The 13122-nt window shown below is 31.2% G+C and overlaps 1 protein-coding gene across 2 annotated transcripts in view; it reads left to right on the top strand.

Moving 5' to 3' along the window:
- The window catches only part of LOC134263637 (plexin-A2-like), a 62113-nt gene extending 49299 nt beyond the window's left edge, over positions 1 to 12814 (top strand). For both annotated transcript variants that reach the window (XM_062746012.1, XM_062746021.1), the window contains exons 27-38: positions 294 to 360; positions 956 to 1102; positions 1430 to 1583; positions 2306 to 2476; positions 2926 to 3035; positions 3459 to 3554; positions 4025 to 4179; positions 9013 to 9154; positions 9389 to 9529; positions 9830 to 9910; positions 10435 to 11269; positions 11765 to 12814. In XM_062746012.1, the coding sequence (XP_062601996.1) occupies positions 294 to 360; positions 956 to 1102; positions 1430 to 1583; positions 2306 to 2476; positions 2926 to 3035; positions 3459 to 3554; positions 4025 to 4179; positions 9013 to 9154; positions 9389 to 9529; positions 9830 to 9910; positions 10435 to 10530 (1360 nt within the window). In that variant the 3' untranslated portion in view covers positions 10531 to 11269; positions 11765 to 12814. The remainder of the gene's footprint in view (positions 1 to 293; positions 361 to 955; positions 1103 to 1429; positions 1584 to 2305; positions 2477 to 2925; positions 3036 to 3458; positions 3555 to 4024; positions 4180 to 9012; positions 9155 to 9388; positions 9530 to 9829; positions 9911 to 10434; positions 11270 to 11764) is intronic.
- Positions 12815 to 13122: the final 308 nt, after the last annotated feature.

The following is a 13122-nucleotide window of genomic DNA, read 5'->3' as shown; positions in this document are numbered from 1 at the left end:
TATTCTGACTTAAAATTATCAGTGACAATTTAACTTTGAATTATTTGTAACCTTGTACTGTAAACCAATTATTTTTCATGTCATCTTTTATTCACAATTCGTCAGCTTGAAATCCATCCGCGATGAATAATTTTCATGACTGGGGATCATTTTCTACCAATATGAAGCAAAATAAATGTTTCACGTCGATAAATGTTTGCGAATTAAAGTAGGTCGCGACACTCGCGAATATTGCTCGCAAGCAAATAAAAGTTAGTTTACATTTTTTAATCTTAAAACACATTCATTTTCAGATTTGAGTCCATTACTTTGAGATTACTTTCACATTGGCTGTCTATCTCAATCTATCCTTTCTTAAAGGTAAAGATACCATATTACCATTAATACCCACCTGTAAGTTGGAGTTTTGGGAGTTCAGTTTTGTTCCAAGACACTTGGGTCCATCTTAGAATTAAGTTTTAGAAAAAAAGTATATTTTTCTGGGCAATAATATGGAATAACTCCAACAATGATTGTTCACAGAAGATGGGACATATTCATAAGATTTGTTCATGCAAAAAACAAAAACAAAAAAAAACAACAAAAAATAAAAGGTTAAATTGATTTTGAGTACGACATAAACAAGTGCATATGCATAAAGAATTCAATGATTTTTTGTCCATTAAGAATATTGTATATTGATTTTATCATAAAAATGATTCAATTGAATGCTGTCTATATATTTTGGAACGAAAAATTCTATGATATAATGTTAATGTTTAAAACATTCATTTAAAAAAAATTAGTAACTGAATCACTGACTTACAGGAGAGTTAGTATGGTACCTATTATTTGTATGTTAAAATTTTCTTGTATAAAAATTGATTGAATTTAATTCTCATACAATTAAAATGCAAAACTTAAAAGACTTTATGTTTTAATTTACCAAGATTGCTGAAGAAAGTTTTTTTTATAGGAAGGTGGTGGGTCATCCCTGTTTATGCTGTACAAGTCCACGCAAGCTGTGGTTGAAAAACGCCCTGTGGATGAAGTGACCGGGGAGGCCAAAAACACACTGTCCGAGTCCAATTTCCTCAGGGAGAAGATCGACTGCCATGCCCTGGTATGTAGAATTTCTATGTTAGAAATATGTTCTATAGGAATACTTACCTCCATTTCATAAAACAAAATCTGGAAAAGGATGTTTTATCAGTCTTTTTAGAGAGGTATTATTTTATCAGATAGTGATACTCAAAAATTTAATAAATAGGGGGGGGGGGGGGTTAAACTTTAATTTACAGTTAAACATGATGATTACTTCAAAAGAAATAGTTTATAGGCAATACCAAAGACATTTTTTGTGACTCATAACCTTTATTTTTTTCTGTTTTAGAAACTTGAGGTTGACTAGTACTAGAATAGCAATGTAATTTGTACACTTGTGTTTTAGAAACTTGAGATTGACTTAAATGCCAATGGTAACTTGTACACTTGTGAGGTACTGGACTGTGATACAATCAACCAAGTTAAAAGCAAGTGCCTCTACCAAATATACAAGAACAAACCGGCCTCAGAAATGCCAACCATAGACGAAGTGGATTTAGGTATAAAGTACTTTTTAGCTCACCTGAACCAAATGCTGCTGAAATGAACTTATCTAATCAAAGTATATTTGCAGATATGGCTGTATCTGGTTGTTGAAGAACAGATTCACACTAAGCATGGTTATAAGTTCAAACACAAGAAGTTTATCAAAATTTTTCTTACTCCTTCTACAGTTTTGGTCTGATTTCAATATAACTTGGCACACAAGTAGACTACATTAAGATACATAAAATAGAGCATCGGATTTTGATTTCGGTGAACGGTGTGGCCTTGGTTTCTAAAAATAGAAATTTCTATGAAATTCCTTTAAAACGCTACTTCTTTTACAGTTTTGGTCTGATTTCAATATTACTCAGCATACAAGTATACTACACAAAGATACATAAAATAGAGCATTGGATTTTGATTTCGATGAACATGCAGTTTTGACATGGTTACTAAAAATAGAATTTTCTATGAAATTCCTTTAAAACGCTACTCTTTGTACAGATTTGGTCTGGGTTTAAAATAACTTGGCACACAAGTAGACTACACTAAGATACATAAAACTGTGCATCGGTTTCCGATTTTGATGAACGGTGTTGTCATGGTTACTAAAAATAGAATTTTCTGTGAAATTCCTTTAAAACGCTACTCCTTCTACAGTTTTGGTCTGATGGCAATGGCTTCTCTTCTCATCCTTTGTTATATGTACAAACTAATGTGATATTTTTTTATGTAGAATGGCTGGCTGGCAAGAGTGGGCGTCTTACTCTGAGCAACATTGACCAGACAAGTGAGAGAGAAGACGGCATGGTTCGCCTTAACACACTGCAGCACTACAATGTGATGGACGGCAGTCGTATGGCCTTATTGTACAAATTCTCCCCTGATGATGAGGAAGATCCCTATGGTTAGTATAACAAAAATTAGGCAGATTTTTATATTGGTGAAAAGTGACATATTTAGCTCACCTGAGCCAAAGGCTGGAGTAGGATTTTTGAATTTAAAAATGTGTTTGAATATGTTAATATTTTTAAACTTTCCACATTTTTGACCTAATGAATCACTGGCTTTGTTTCTCTCAAACCTGCAACAAAGCATCAATACGTGAAAGGGATTTAAATTCATACAAATGAAGAGCCTTTCTTGGATGCTTTCAAAGCAGAGTACATTTTAAATCATATTCTAACACATGGCCCCAGGGGAAAGAACCAGAATAGAAAAATGAAAGGTTTTAATTAAATTGAATTATGTAAGAAAATTCCTCCTCTGGAGGATGGAGTGAAGGGGGTTGTATTATGATCATAGAGTACCTGAATTGAATTATAAAATTGAGAATTATGTTTTTTTTTATGTCAGAAAACCAACGTTCTCCCTCAGATGTGGACATAGCCATTCCTCCTAATGTTCATCTAATTCAGTCAGTCTCAACAACTGGAAGTCTTGAAAACCTCAGACGGTGGCATTTGGTAAATTATTTATACAATTTCTTTATCTTCTCTTTAGGGTCCTGATCTGCTAGTCCCATTAGTGATCAGTCTGTCTGTTTGATGTCAATTCTGCAAAAAAATTTGTTTTTGCCTTTTGATGCAGGCTCTTTCTCTAGTTTCACAATGCATAAATTTTCCATAACTTAAAAAATGACTTCTTTATTAAGCAAGTTTTTAGTTCAATTTTGGTTTGATTTTTAATTTACCTTTTCACTCATTCCATTCAATAGATTCTGAATCATCTATAAAAAAAGAAAACTTCTTGGTTGCATCATTTTGAACAAATAAATATACTGTATATAGCTACAAAATATTTAAGCCAAAATATTTTTTTTAATAAATAAAAAAGATTTCAACAAAAATAAGAAATATTTGATAGCTTCTTTAATACAAACTATGCAGGTCAAGAATCTGGAAGAGGAAGAGTCACCTGAGAAGCATTTAAAACCCAAAGACATGGTGAAGACCAGCCATATCACAAACCTGATGCATACAAAGGTGGGAAATTCTCTCATTGTCATTTTAGAATACTGGTAAATATTCTCAAATTCCTAATGAATTGAAAATTTTAATTATTATCTCAACCTAGAGGATTTGCTGGTAAGTTACGAACACCATGATACGAATCGAAAGTTTTCATCAGTCAGATTGTTAAAATATATTTATATATATAATGAATTTGAAGTAAAATTTTCTTGAATTGCATTGAAATAAACACTTTTAATTTTTTTCTTTCAAATGATGAAATAATTTGTAAACATGTTACCATTGTTCTAGCTGACTGAAGAATCATTCAACAGTTAATTTACAAACTGCCATCCCCATTTTAAATGTTATTTTTAAAAAAATGTATAAAATTTTCCCATGTATGCAATTATTTTTTATTTCTGTTGTACCATCTGAGATGTTTGATTTTAATATTTTGTATTTTTTTTTCCCTTTTTTACCCCTGTGTTTGGGATTTTCAGCTAGTCTTACAGGACAATATTAAGGAAGTGTTTGACAGTGTACTAAACCATGAGACAGTTCCGTTAGTGGTGCATTACCTATTTGGAGTATTGGAAAATCTGGCTAATAAGAATGGTGTTGAACCAGAAACTTTACTGTGTTGGAAGAGTGAAAGGTAGAATAACACTAGACAATCTCTGAGGGGCTAGAGGTCAGAACAAATTTTTGTGTGGGTATGAAAAAAAGTTTGAAGTCAAATAAAACGTGAACCAATGTGGATCACATTGCCTTTGAAAATGATAGGTGGGTGTCATTATGAGCAGAGTCGGAATTTAGGAGTTTGAATAAGAAACTGAGAAAAAAATCCAAACAACAATTTTATATTTCTTAATGTATTCCTCTGGTCTAAAAGCTTCATGTGATGTACGCTTAGATCCATGTAACCTCTAGGAAAAAAAACTACTTGTTCAAAACAAAACTTGATGTGTATCCCAAATTTCCTACATTGTATATATACATAATGTGTAACTCAAATATTTGGGCTTACTTTTCTTCTGTCTTGTGATAATATTCTGACGAATATGATACGGAAGCAGAAAATAAATTCGCTACTTCAAACCATATACTCCAGTTTGGCAAATGTAAGAAATTGATGATAATCAACCTAATAAAAATTTTATTTGGACATCTTATTTTCATACAATACATATATATATATATATAGAAGTCATACAGATACTAAATAGCCTGCATTTAAAAAATGTAGTTCTATATGCAAGACTGTGTTGTTTGGCGGCTTTGTTTGTGTAAACTGTGTAGTATTTACCTCTATATGATAAAAAAACAAGAGAGAATATAAAACTTCTGTTTTCTGTCATTTACCACACAAAGACTGGTTATGACTTTTGGAGTTAACATATAGGAGACATTTTTAAACATGTATATGGAGTAAATATTTTGGTGATAGGGTACTAACTTTGAAATTTCCATATTAACATCTAACATGTACAGTTCATATAATCATACTAATTATAGAAAATCTCGTACACTATTCATGGCATGTAACTATGTACTCTGTGCAGAATGAGACCTTCTTTGTACCCTTTTTTCTTCTAAGAATTTTGGAGATGTTGAAGAATGATGAAAAATTGAGGCTTGATTATGTTGGTTAATTTGATACTTCAGTTGCGTTAATTTGTCAAACATTTGTAAATGTATATCTGTGTTTGTACTACAAGAACTTGTATCAGTCTTTAAAATCAACAAAAAGTTTCCAAAATCTCTGAAATTCAAATATTAACAAACACTTTTTAACAATTAAATAATTTTGGAGGATTAGTAGTTCATGATCTTTCCATTTATTCTATATTTTGGTTAATTCATAAAGTGGTTATAAGGTAAAGATATGGTAAAAATACATAAGTGGTTATATGGTAGAGATATAAATTAAGTGGTTACAAAAAGAAAATTAACCGCAATACAATAATGTAGAATGGCTCATAAGAATGTGGTGTGTGGATTAGAGAGTTTCTCTAGTGTATGTTTGGATGATCATCACTCTCTTGTAAAGCATGCTTCACTGCTAGGCTTAGTAGTCAGTTTTCTCTGATATATTCAAATATGGAATGCCACCACTGTGATTGGTTGCCATGGCTGTGTTGCCATGGAGACACTGGCTGTTTCTGTTACCTCCCCCTGTCTGGATGTCTGTTTTGTTGCTGGATTGTGTAGCAATGTTTGTGCCACAAGGGAAGTATATAACGTAGTAGTAAAGTGTGACAATATTATGGTTGAAACTTAATTCAAAATGATAATTTTCAATGGATCTTGCACTTATTTTTACATGGTTATTTTATTTTAAGTTTTTGTCATTAAAGTTATGAATAATGAAATTCAATAAAAGTTTCCCTTTAATTCATTGATAAAGAAATCAAGGATTGGTAAGGAAAAAGGGCTTTCAAAAAAGGTTTGGAATGTGAGAACTTTTACAGAAAAATGATATACCATGTAGGTACAATTTAATTAGAATTTCATCACATTTCTCTTCACTGAATATTATTTGACCAGATTTCAGCTGGGTAAAAGTACAATGTACCAGCAAATTTTGAAAGCCCTGTTGAAGGAGTAATAATTTTGTATGTATAAAATTCAGTCTTTAAATATATTTTTATAATGAATTTGAAATAACCAGTCATCCAACTTTGAAGTTAACCATCATGTTTGTGTGTCCTCAACAGTAAATGTAATTTCAAAAATGATTGCCTATAATACATTTGAAAAAAAAATCCTTTTCTTTGTAATGAAATTTTTTTAGAAACATCAGCTAAGTTTATAAGTACTCAATAAAGCATGATATTTACTGCATGACTTTCAACAAATGATATATTTTGCATGGCTACATGTATTTATACTGTACAAGCAGATTTTGTGCCTCGTTTTTCTTTGTGCAGATCTGTACTGCAATATGAAATGCAATTATCTTTTTCATTTAATCTAAAGGATTTTTAGAAGAGTTTTGATTTTTTATTTAAAATTTCTTGGTAATGGAAGCACTACATTTATCAAATTCAAACTTCTTCATTGCTTTAACCACAGCCAAATCAATTGTTTGATGTTACACAGAGAGTGTATTTAGAAATGGAAACAGCTAGCACACAGTGGGGAAATAATAAAACTTAATTTACTATCTTGGACATCACAATTAATACATTTTCAAAAATTTATATAGCTGCTCACTATAGCTAAAAGTTTTTATATGATTTTGCACAATATTGAATATAGTACTGCTACACTTTGATTTTAAAGTGAAAGTGATATAATGATTTAAAATTCATTTAATGATGACACACTCTTATACTGAGTCTTGGACCTTTATTTAATAGCAAAAAATGGGCATGGGTGTTAAGCATATAACATTTATTATAAATGCTGGAAATGTATACTTGAGTTAGTTGCTTGCATGTATGTAGGAAAATTATGACTTTTTAGTTTTTGGATGAATTTTAAGAAAAAAAAAACCAAATTCTTGCAATTTTTGTGGTGGCTTGAAACAAATTACCTGTCTTAAGTGTAATTTCAATACCTCAAAGACAGAGATCTGATTCATTGATAATTTTTTAAAAAAAAAACATATAGCAAAGAATGGCTTGCTTGATTGTATTTTTTTCATAGCTAACATTTTTAGCCAAATGCTCAAATGAGTAGTTTCTGATTAAAGGGAGTCCAGATCATGTCTGTTGGGTAAAATCTGTAATTCCCCCCCCTCCCTATTTTTATCCTCATCTCCAAAACCACATTTCAAATTTTAACCAAACTTGCAATTGCCACAAGGTATCTTTGGGTGAAGAGAAGAAATTTTTTTTCAAATGAAGATAAAATGTTGGTACAAAGCTTTTTTATGACCTGATGATGTTTCAAAGATTCAAGGTCATTCTGAGGTAGAAAATTTATTAATAAATATGTGCCCTTCTTCCTAATTAATAAAAATTGGGTGTTCATATCTCACACATAAATTGTTTAATGCTGTGAAGATGGGATACAATCTTGATTCCGGGTCAAGTTCTAGGCCCTTGTTTGAAAAATGTTTAATTAATATCTGTCCTTGCCATATCTTATTTAGAGAACATAAAATGTCCAATTTATCATGAAAAACTGGGGCCTTGACCTAAGAGGGTAAAAAGAAATTAATACTCTGTAAATATGATACAAAATTACATAAGACATGGGTGGGTCATGATCCTGACCCAAGTTCATATGGGCAAGTTCAAGGTCACTAGCATAAAAAGTATTAAGAATATAAATCCAAAAATTAATATTTAATTTGAAATGCATCTAAATGAAGCTTGAAAATGATTTTGGAAGTCTTAGAAAAGGTCTTATAAAAATTTACATTTGTATCCTATAAAAGGAAAAAATAATACAGTTTTAGAGAAATATGATTTTCTTGAATCCAGCCTTAGATACCAATGCTTATGAGCATAACATGAAATAAGAAGTGATTTATGGTGTCTTGCAATGATAGCAATAGCCTTTTACACTATGTATTATAGAATATATGTTAGAAATAGAAGACAAATATACCAAATAAGTATAAAAATCATGACAATTTCTCTGAATGCCTGGATATCTATCGTTTTATAACCTAAAATATATTTGTTGATCCATTTGTAATCAGAAAATGCTTTGCTGATATTCCAATCCGCTTTTTCTGCAAAAATATTGGAGATTTGACAATTTTCCCTATATAATATGATTAAGTTTAATCTTTAGCTTCAAAGAAATACTGTGGATAAATGTACTTAACTTTGTGGATTCAGGGATACTTTTATGAGTATTTTTTATTTCTTAACTGGTAATTTTATAAACCTGAGAATCGGATTACTTTAAATGCCTTTTCCAAAAAAAAAAAAAAAAAAATTAAATTCAAAGACATTCCAAAGAATATGAAAGTCTACAAATTTAAAACCTCAATCTTTATAAATTAAAATAGTACAAGGCATGAATTTTTATTTTGGAGATGTTAATACATGTCAATTTATCGGTTAGAGAATATTGAGTCAGCTAGGTGAGCATTGTGACCCTTGAGTTTTTTTTTTACCAGTGCATAAATTCTCACCAAATTACATATTCCAAAACCTATAGAATTAAGCCCCATATACATACATATTAAAAAACAGTAGAATGTTTCTAGTTTTTGAAAGCAAATTTCCCACTCCTTGGAATTGGAAATCCTTCCCAAAATATTCTGAATTATATTTTCCATTTGAATTTAAGATATATAAATTGCTTCTTGCCTTTTATAATTATTTATTCTTTTAATTAAAAATATTTTTTTTATTTGCTTTAAATCTACAATTATAGTTACACATCCTAGAGAGTAAACCACTCATAAAATTTGGAGAACAGATTACTATATTTCTAATACATATTAAATGCTTTGGTATTACAATGCCACCTGGAGCATTGCTTTAGAGAGGTAATGTACTGTAACCTCTATTTTATCACCTAGCTACGCCATGAGGGTGTGGGCCACGCTGCTAGTCCGTCCGGAGTTTCTGTTTGACATTCAGAAAGTCAAGCATGTGGAGCCATGTCTGGATGTTATCAAGCAGGTCTTCATCGACTGTTTCCATTCCACCAAGATCAGCAAGGTCAGACAAGCATTTTGGTATTTGTTTTTTATGCACATGCTTTGTTTAAACTTGGTATCTGTGTTTCTGAAATCTGGATATGGTGGAAAAATTTATCAATCTTTTTTGATTTGTTTCAGATTTAATTTGGGAGAAAATTTTCTTTTTATACAGATAAACTATCAAGGTTCACTTTCACTTTCATTTTGACACTACCTATTGAAAATATAATATTGATATGATTATATTGTTCAGGATTCCTCCCTACAAAAGCTGCTGTTTGCCCAGGAAGTTCCACATTACCAGAAGAGAACGGAACAGTTTTACAAGGCTCTGGCTAACAAGGCTGCTGTAACAGATGCGGATTTCTGGAACGAAATGTCCAGACTTAATACAGTCAGTAGAAATTTATTCTGCCCCATTACTGTAAACACCTCTGCTTGCTATCATTTAATTGCATTTTTTTCATACCCTATTTTTTCTAACATGCAGTTGAACTTAAGAGTCTCAAACTCTGCAGCCATTGAGTTTGAGATAATGAGGTTTGACATACAAGTCCAAAGATTTATTAATGTAGGAATTCTTTTGATTCTGAAATTTGTCTTTGTGTTTCGTTTTATTTATCTCTAAGCCGTTGTTGTTAATTTTTTGGCTTTTAAGCTTGAACACCTATGATGACTCCTCTTTTATTCACAGTTACAGCAGGAACATCTGAAGTTCTCTAAACCCGCCGCTCTACAGAAGCTGTACAAGTTTGTTCAGCAATACATGGAGGAGGTGCGTTTGTAGTCTAGACTTCTTATCTACTGTAAATCACTTTTTATTCGCGAGAACTTTATTTTCGCGTAATTACGCGAGACAGTGTGCTCGCGAAATTTTAATTCTCGCGTATAATAGTATTTCTTAAGATTATATACAGCAATAACCACAATTCGTGAAAATTTTGTCTCGCTAATCAAGAGTCAATGACTATCTCGCGAAAATAAGGTGTCGCGAAAATTTAGTGATCTACAGTATGATTAAATGTATTTATACATCTATAAACAACATAGCTGTAAATCAACTACTGTATATCCGTGTCATCTTTTATTTTAGATTAATTTTCATGACTGAGGAAACATCCTCTTCAATTACAAATCAAAAATCAATATTTCATGGCAATCAATTAATATTCATGAATCAAAATAAGTAGCAAAACTGGCAAATATTTCTGGCACACAAATAAGAGTTGGTTTGCAGTATTTAATGAAGGAGTGGATCCAAAAAATTTTATTATGTGTGTTTTGTTGATTGTGTTTCAGATCATTGAGGATTTGGATGAAGGTCCCGAGACAAGTGGACTTCAGTTCGGCAAGAAACTGGATGAAATTATCCGTCAGATGGAGACTGACTCCTGACTATATGATAGATAAATTGATGATGTGATAGTCATGAAATGGACACTTAAAAGATAAACTATTGTTGCTGGATTAGGCGGTGCATTATAGTAGTATGGTTTGGTATAGCCAAGCAATGTGTAGTTATAGACTGTACAAAACCAGAAAACCAAAGACAAGTGAAGCAAAAAGCTGAAAGCCTAAAATATTTTTGTTTACACCACATGATTACAAAATATATATTCATATTAATGTATGTGCCTATTAGCTATATAGTTCATTATATTTTGCACAGATTTCTATATTTTTTATGTTTCTACAAATGCTAGTTTGAGAAACAAGCTGGTTGGAAAAGCTAGAGGTTGTTGTGGAATGTGAAGCCCAGTGTCCAAGATTTTGGTGCAAATTTCTTTTTAAAGCTTGCTATAATTTTATACCATTTTCTGAAATGTACTGTGTATGCCTGGAAATGCACTTTTTTAAATATATAAAATTTTAATGATTTTATACCCAACAAAAGCTTCCCAACCTTGAGTTAGAAAATGCTGATTCAAAACCAGTGCTTTTTATTGTAAATGTATTTTTTGTAAAAATCAAAATAAATTTTATCTTTTAACTTTGAGGTATAGCAGTTGTTAATATAAATATACAAACCTTATGTTTTATCATAACAGCATTTCTTTCTTTTACTGCCAATTGTATGAATGCCTTAATTGTATGTATATAAGAACTTGGAATTACAATGAAGCGCATTGAAGTGGTAAAATTTCCCGTTGGAATGGAACGTTTTGAGCTATCTTTAGAACGTTGATTGTCATACAATGACGCCCATTTCTTTAGAAAGTAAAAATCGGTCGCATGGTTCATTGGAATACCTGTAGAACAGGTATTCTAAAAATATAATATCCAATCAAATTGACGGTCTACATAAACACAGAGTACGCACGTGTTCGACCAATACATGTGTTATGGAAACTCCAATAAACAGATAAATTCATAATTATGTACAAATTCGTTGCAATACTTGTTTTATAGAAGGTGGAACTCTCTAAATCTCTCTTATAACTTTAAAAATCTCGATTTCAGTGAAACTGATGTTGCTTTTTGTAAAGAGTGGGGTGTCCTAAAACATTACCACGAATATTTCTTGTATGGGCGTGTCATTCTGTAATAATTGACGTTCAAAACATTCATCCAAACGGAAAATTTTACCACTTCAATGCGCTTCATTGTAGATGAAAGTGCATTTTTTGAGATATTTAGTTTATTACATGTTTTTTATTTTGGGGAATATTTTTCTTGGAAAGCAAGAGGATTGAAGATTGATGAATCATTAGGACTTTGATTCCAAATGCATGTTGTGTTTTAAACCAAATGATTTGTTTTACCATTGGAGCTCTTAGTTGATTTTATCTCAAAAACAGTCTGTGATGTTAACTATGTGTATTGGAATGATTATAAAGTGTACAGTTTATGCAAAGCATCTATTTCGCCCATTGTATATAAAGGTTCCTTGGAATTCAAACTTATTATATTTCACAAATAGATATTAGATATCAGCAGAAAACTATACATTTAGTCTTATTTTAGTTTTCAATAGGTGATGGTGAAATTTTATTACATTTAGAAAGTCTAATTCTGTAGCATGCATTTAGTTGCTTTAAATAATGTCAAGATTTTATTGGCATGATTCAGTAAAACTTGATTTAGTAGATGATTAATCCCTAGAAAATTTTGTAAAAAAATCATAGAATTTAGTTTATCTTAATTGATATTAATATTTTTTAAATCTTTGGATTTCAAATGACAATCTCATAGATAGCAGTTTGCATAATATTGACTAACAATCAATCTGGATTTTTTTCCCTCCCAAAACGAAAGAGTTCACATTTGCACACAATAGATGAACAGTCTCTATAGTACCGGTTCACTGTACAAAAAAAAAATTGAGGAACAATCACACAAAAGAATGATCAATCAACAGATTTCTGATTCCTTTTATACGCAATTTTGTATGTTTTTTTTTTAAAAAGGCTATGAACCCTAAAAGTCTATTCATAAAATGACCCGAGAGTTTGGGAATTTTAGTAGAACTCAAATACAACTGATTTCTGATGGACTGTTGTTAATGGAAGGGTTTAGGTTATACTTTTACGTTAGATTAAAAGTGATGTAAATGTTTATATGTTATGATGAGAAGCCTACTAAAGAGTGCTAAAATTTGCCATTCCATTCTTATAATATATATTCTCACCATGCTTATTATACAAAATAGAACAAAGAAATAAAGAATTATTTTCTTTTTGTTCCTGTTATTATTTCAATATAAAAAAAAAATGGTAATTTTTAGCACAGATCAATATGTAGACATGAAGTGTTGTGATTGACTTGGTGGGAGTGAAGGGGCATCACTCTTCACAAATGTTTGTTGTTTTAACGGCCTTCTCGAGAATTTTTCACTCATGAATACGGAGATGCCACCACTTGCACTCAAAGCCATTGAGCAGGGAGGAATTTTTTTTGTGCCAGCTCCTAGTGGGACACCGGAACTCAGTTTATATGATCTTATCTGATAGACTGATCTCCAAGTCCCACAGCGGGATTCGAACATTA

Source organism: Saccostrea cucullata, unplaced genomic scaffold (assembly GCF_032062105.1).
Source record: "Saccostrea cucullata isolate Sc308-1 unplaced genomic scaffold, CSIRO_AGI_Scuc_v1 ctg727, whole genome shotgun sequence".
Lineage (NCBI taxonomy): Eukaryota > Metazoa > Mollusca > Bivalvia > Ostreida > Ostreidae > Saccostrea > Saccostrea cuccullata.
The sequence above is the reverse complement of the archived record's forward strand: the minus strand, read 5'-3'. Positions and strand labels throughout refer to the sequence as shown.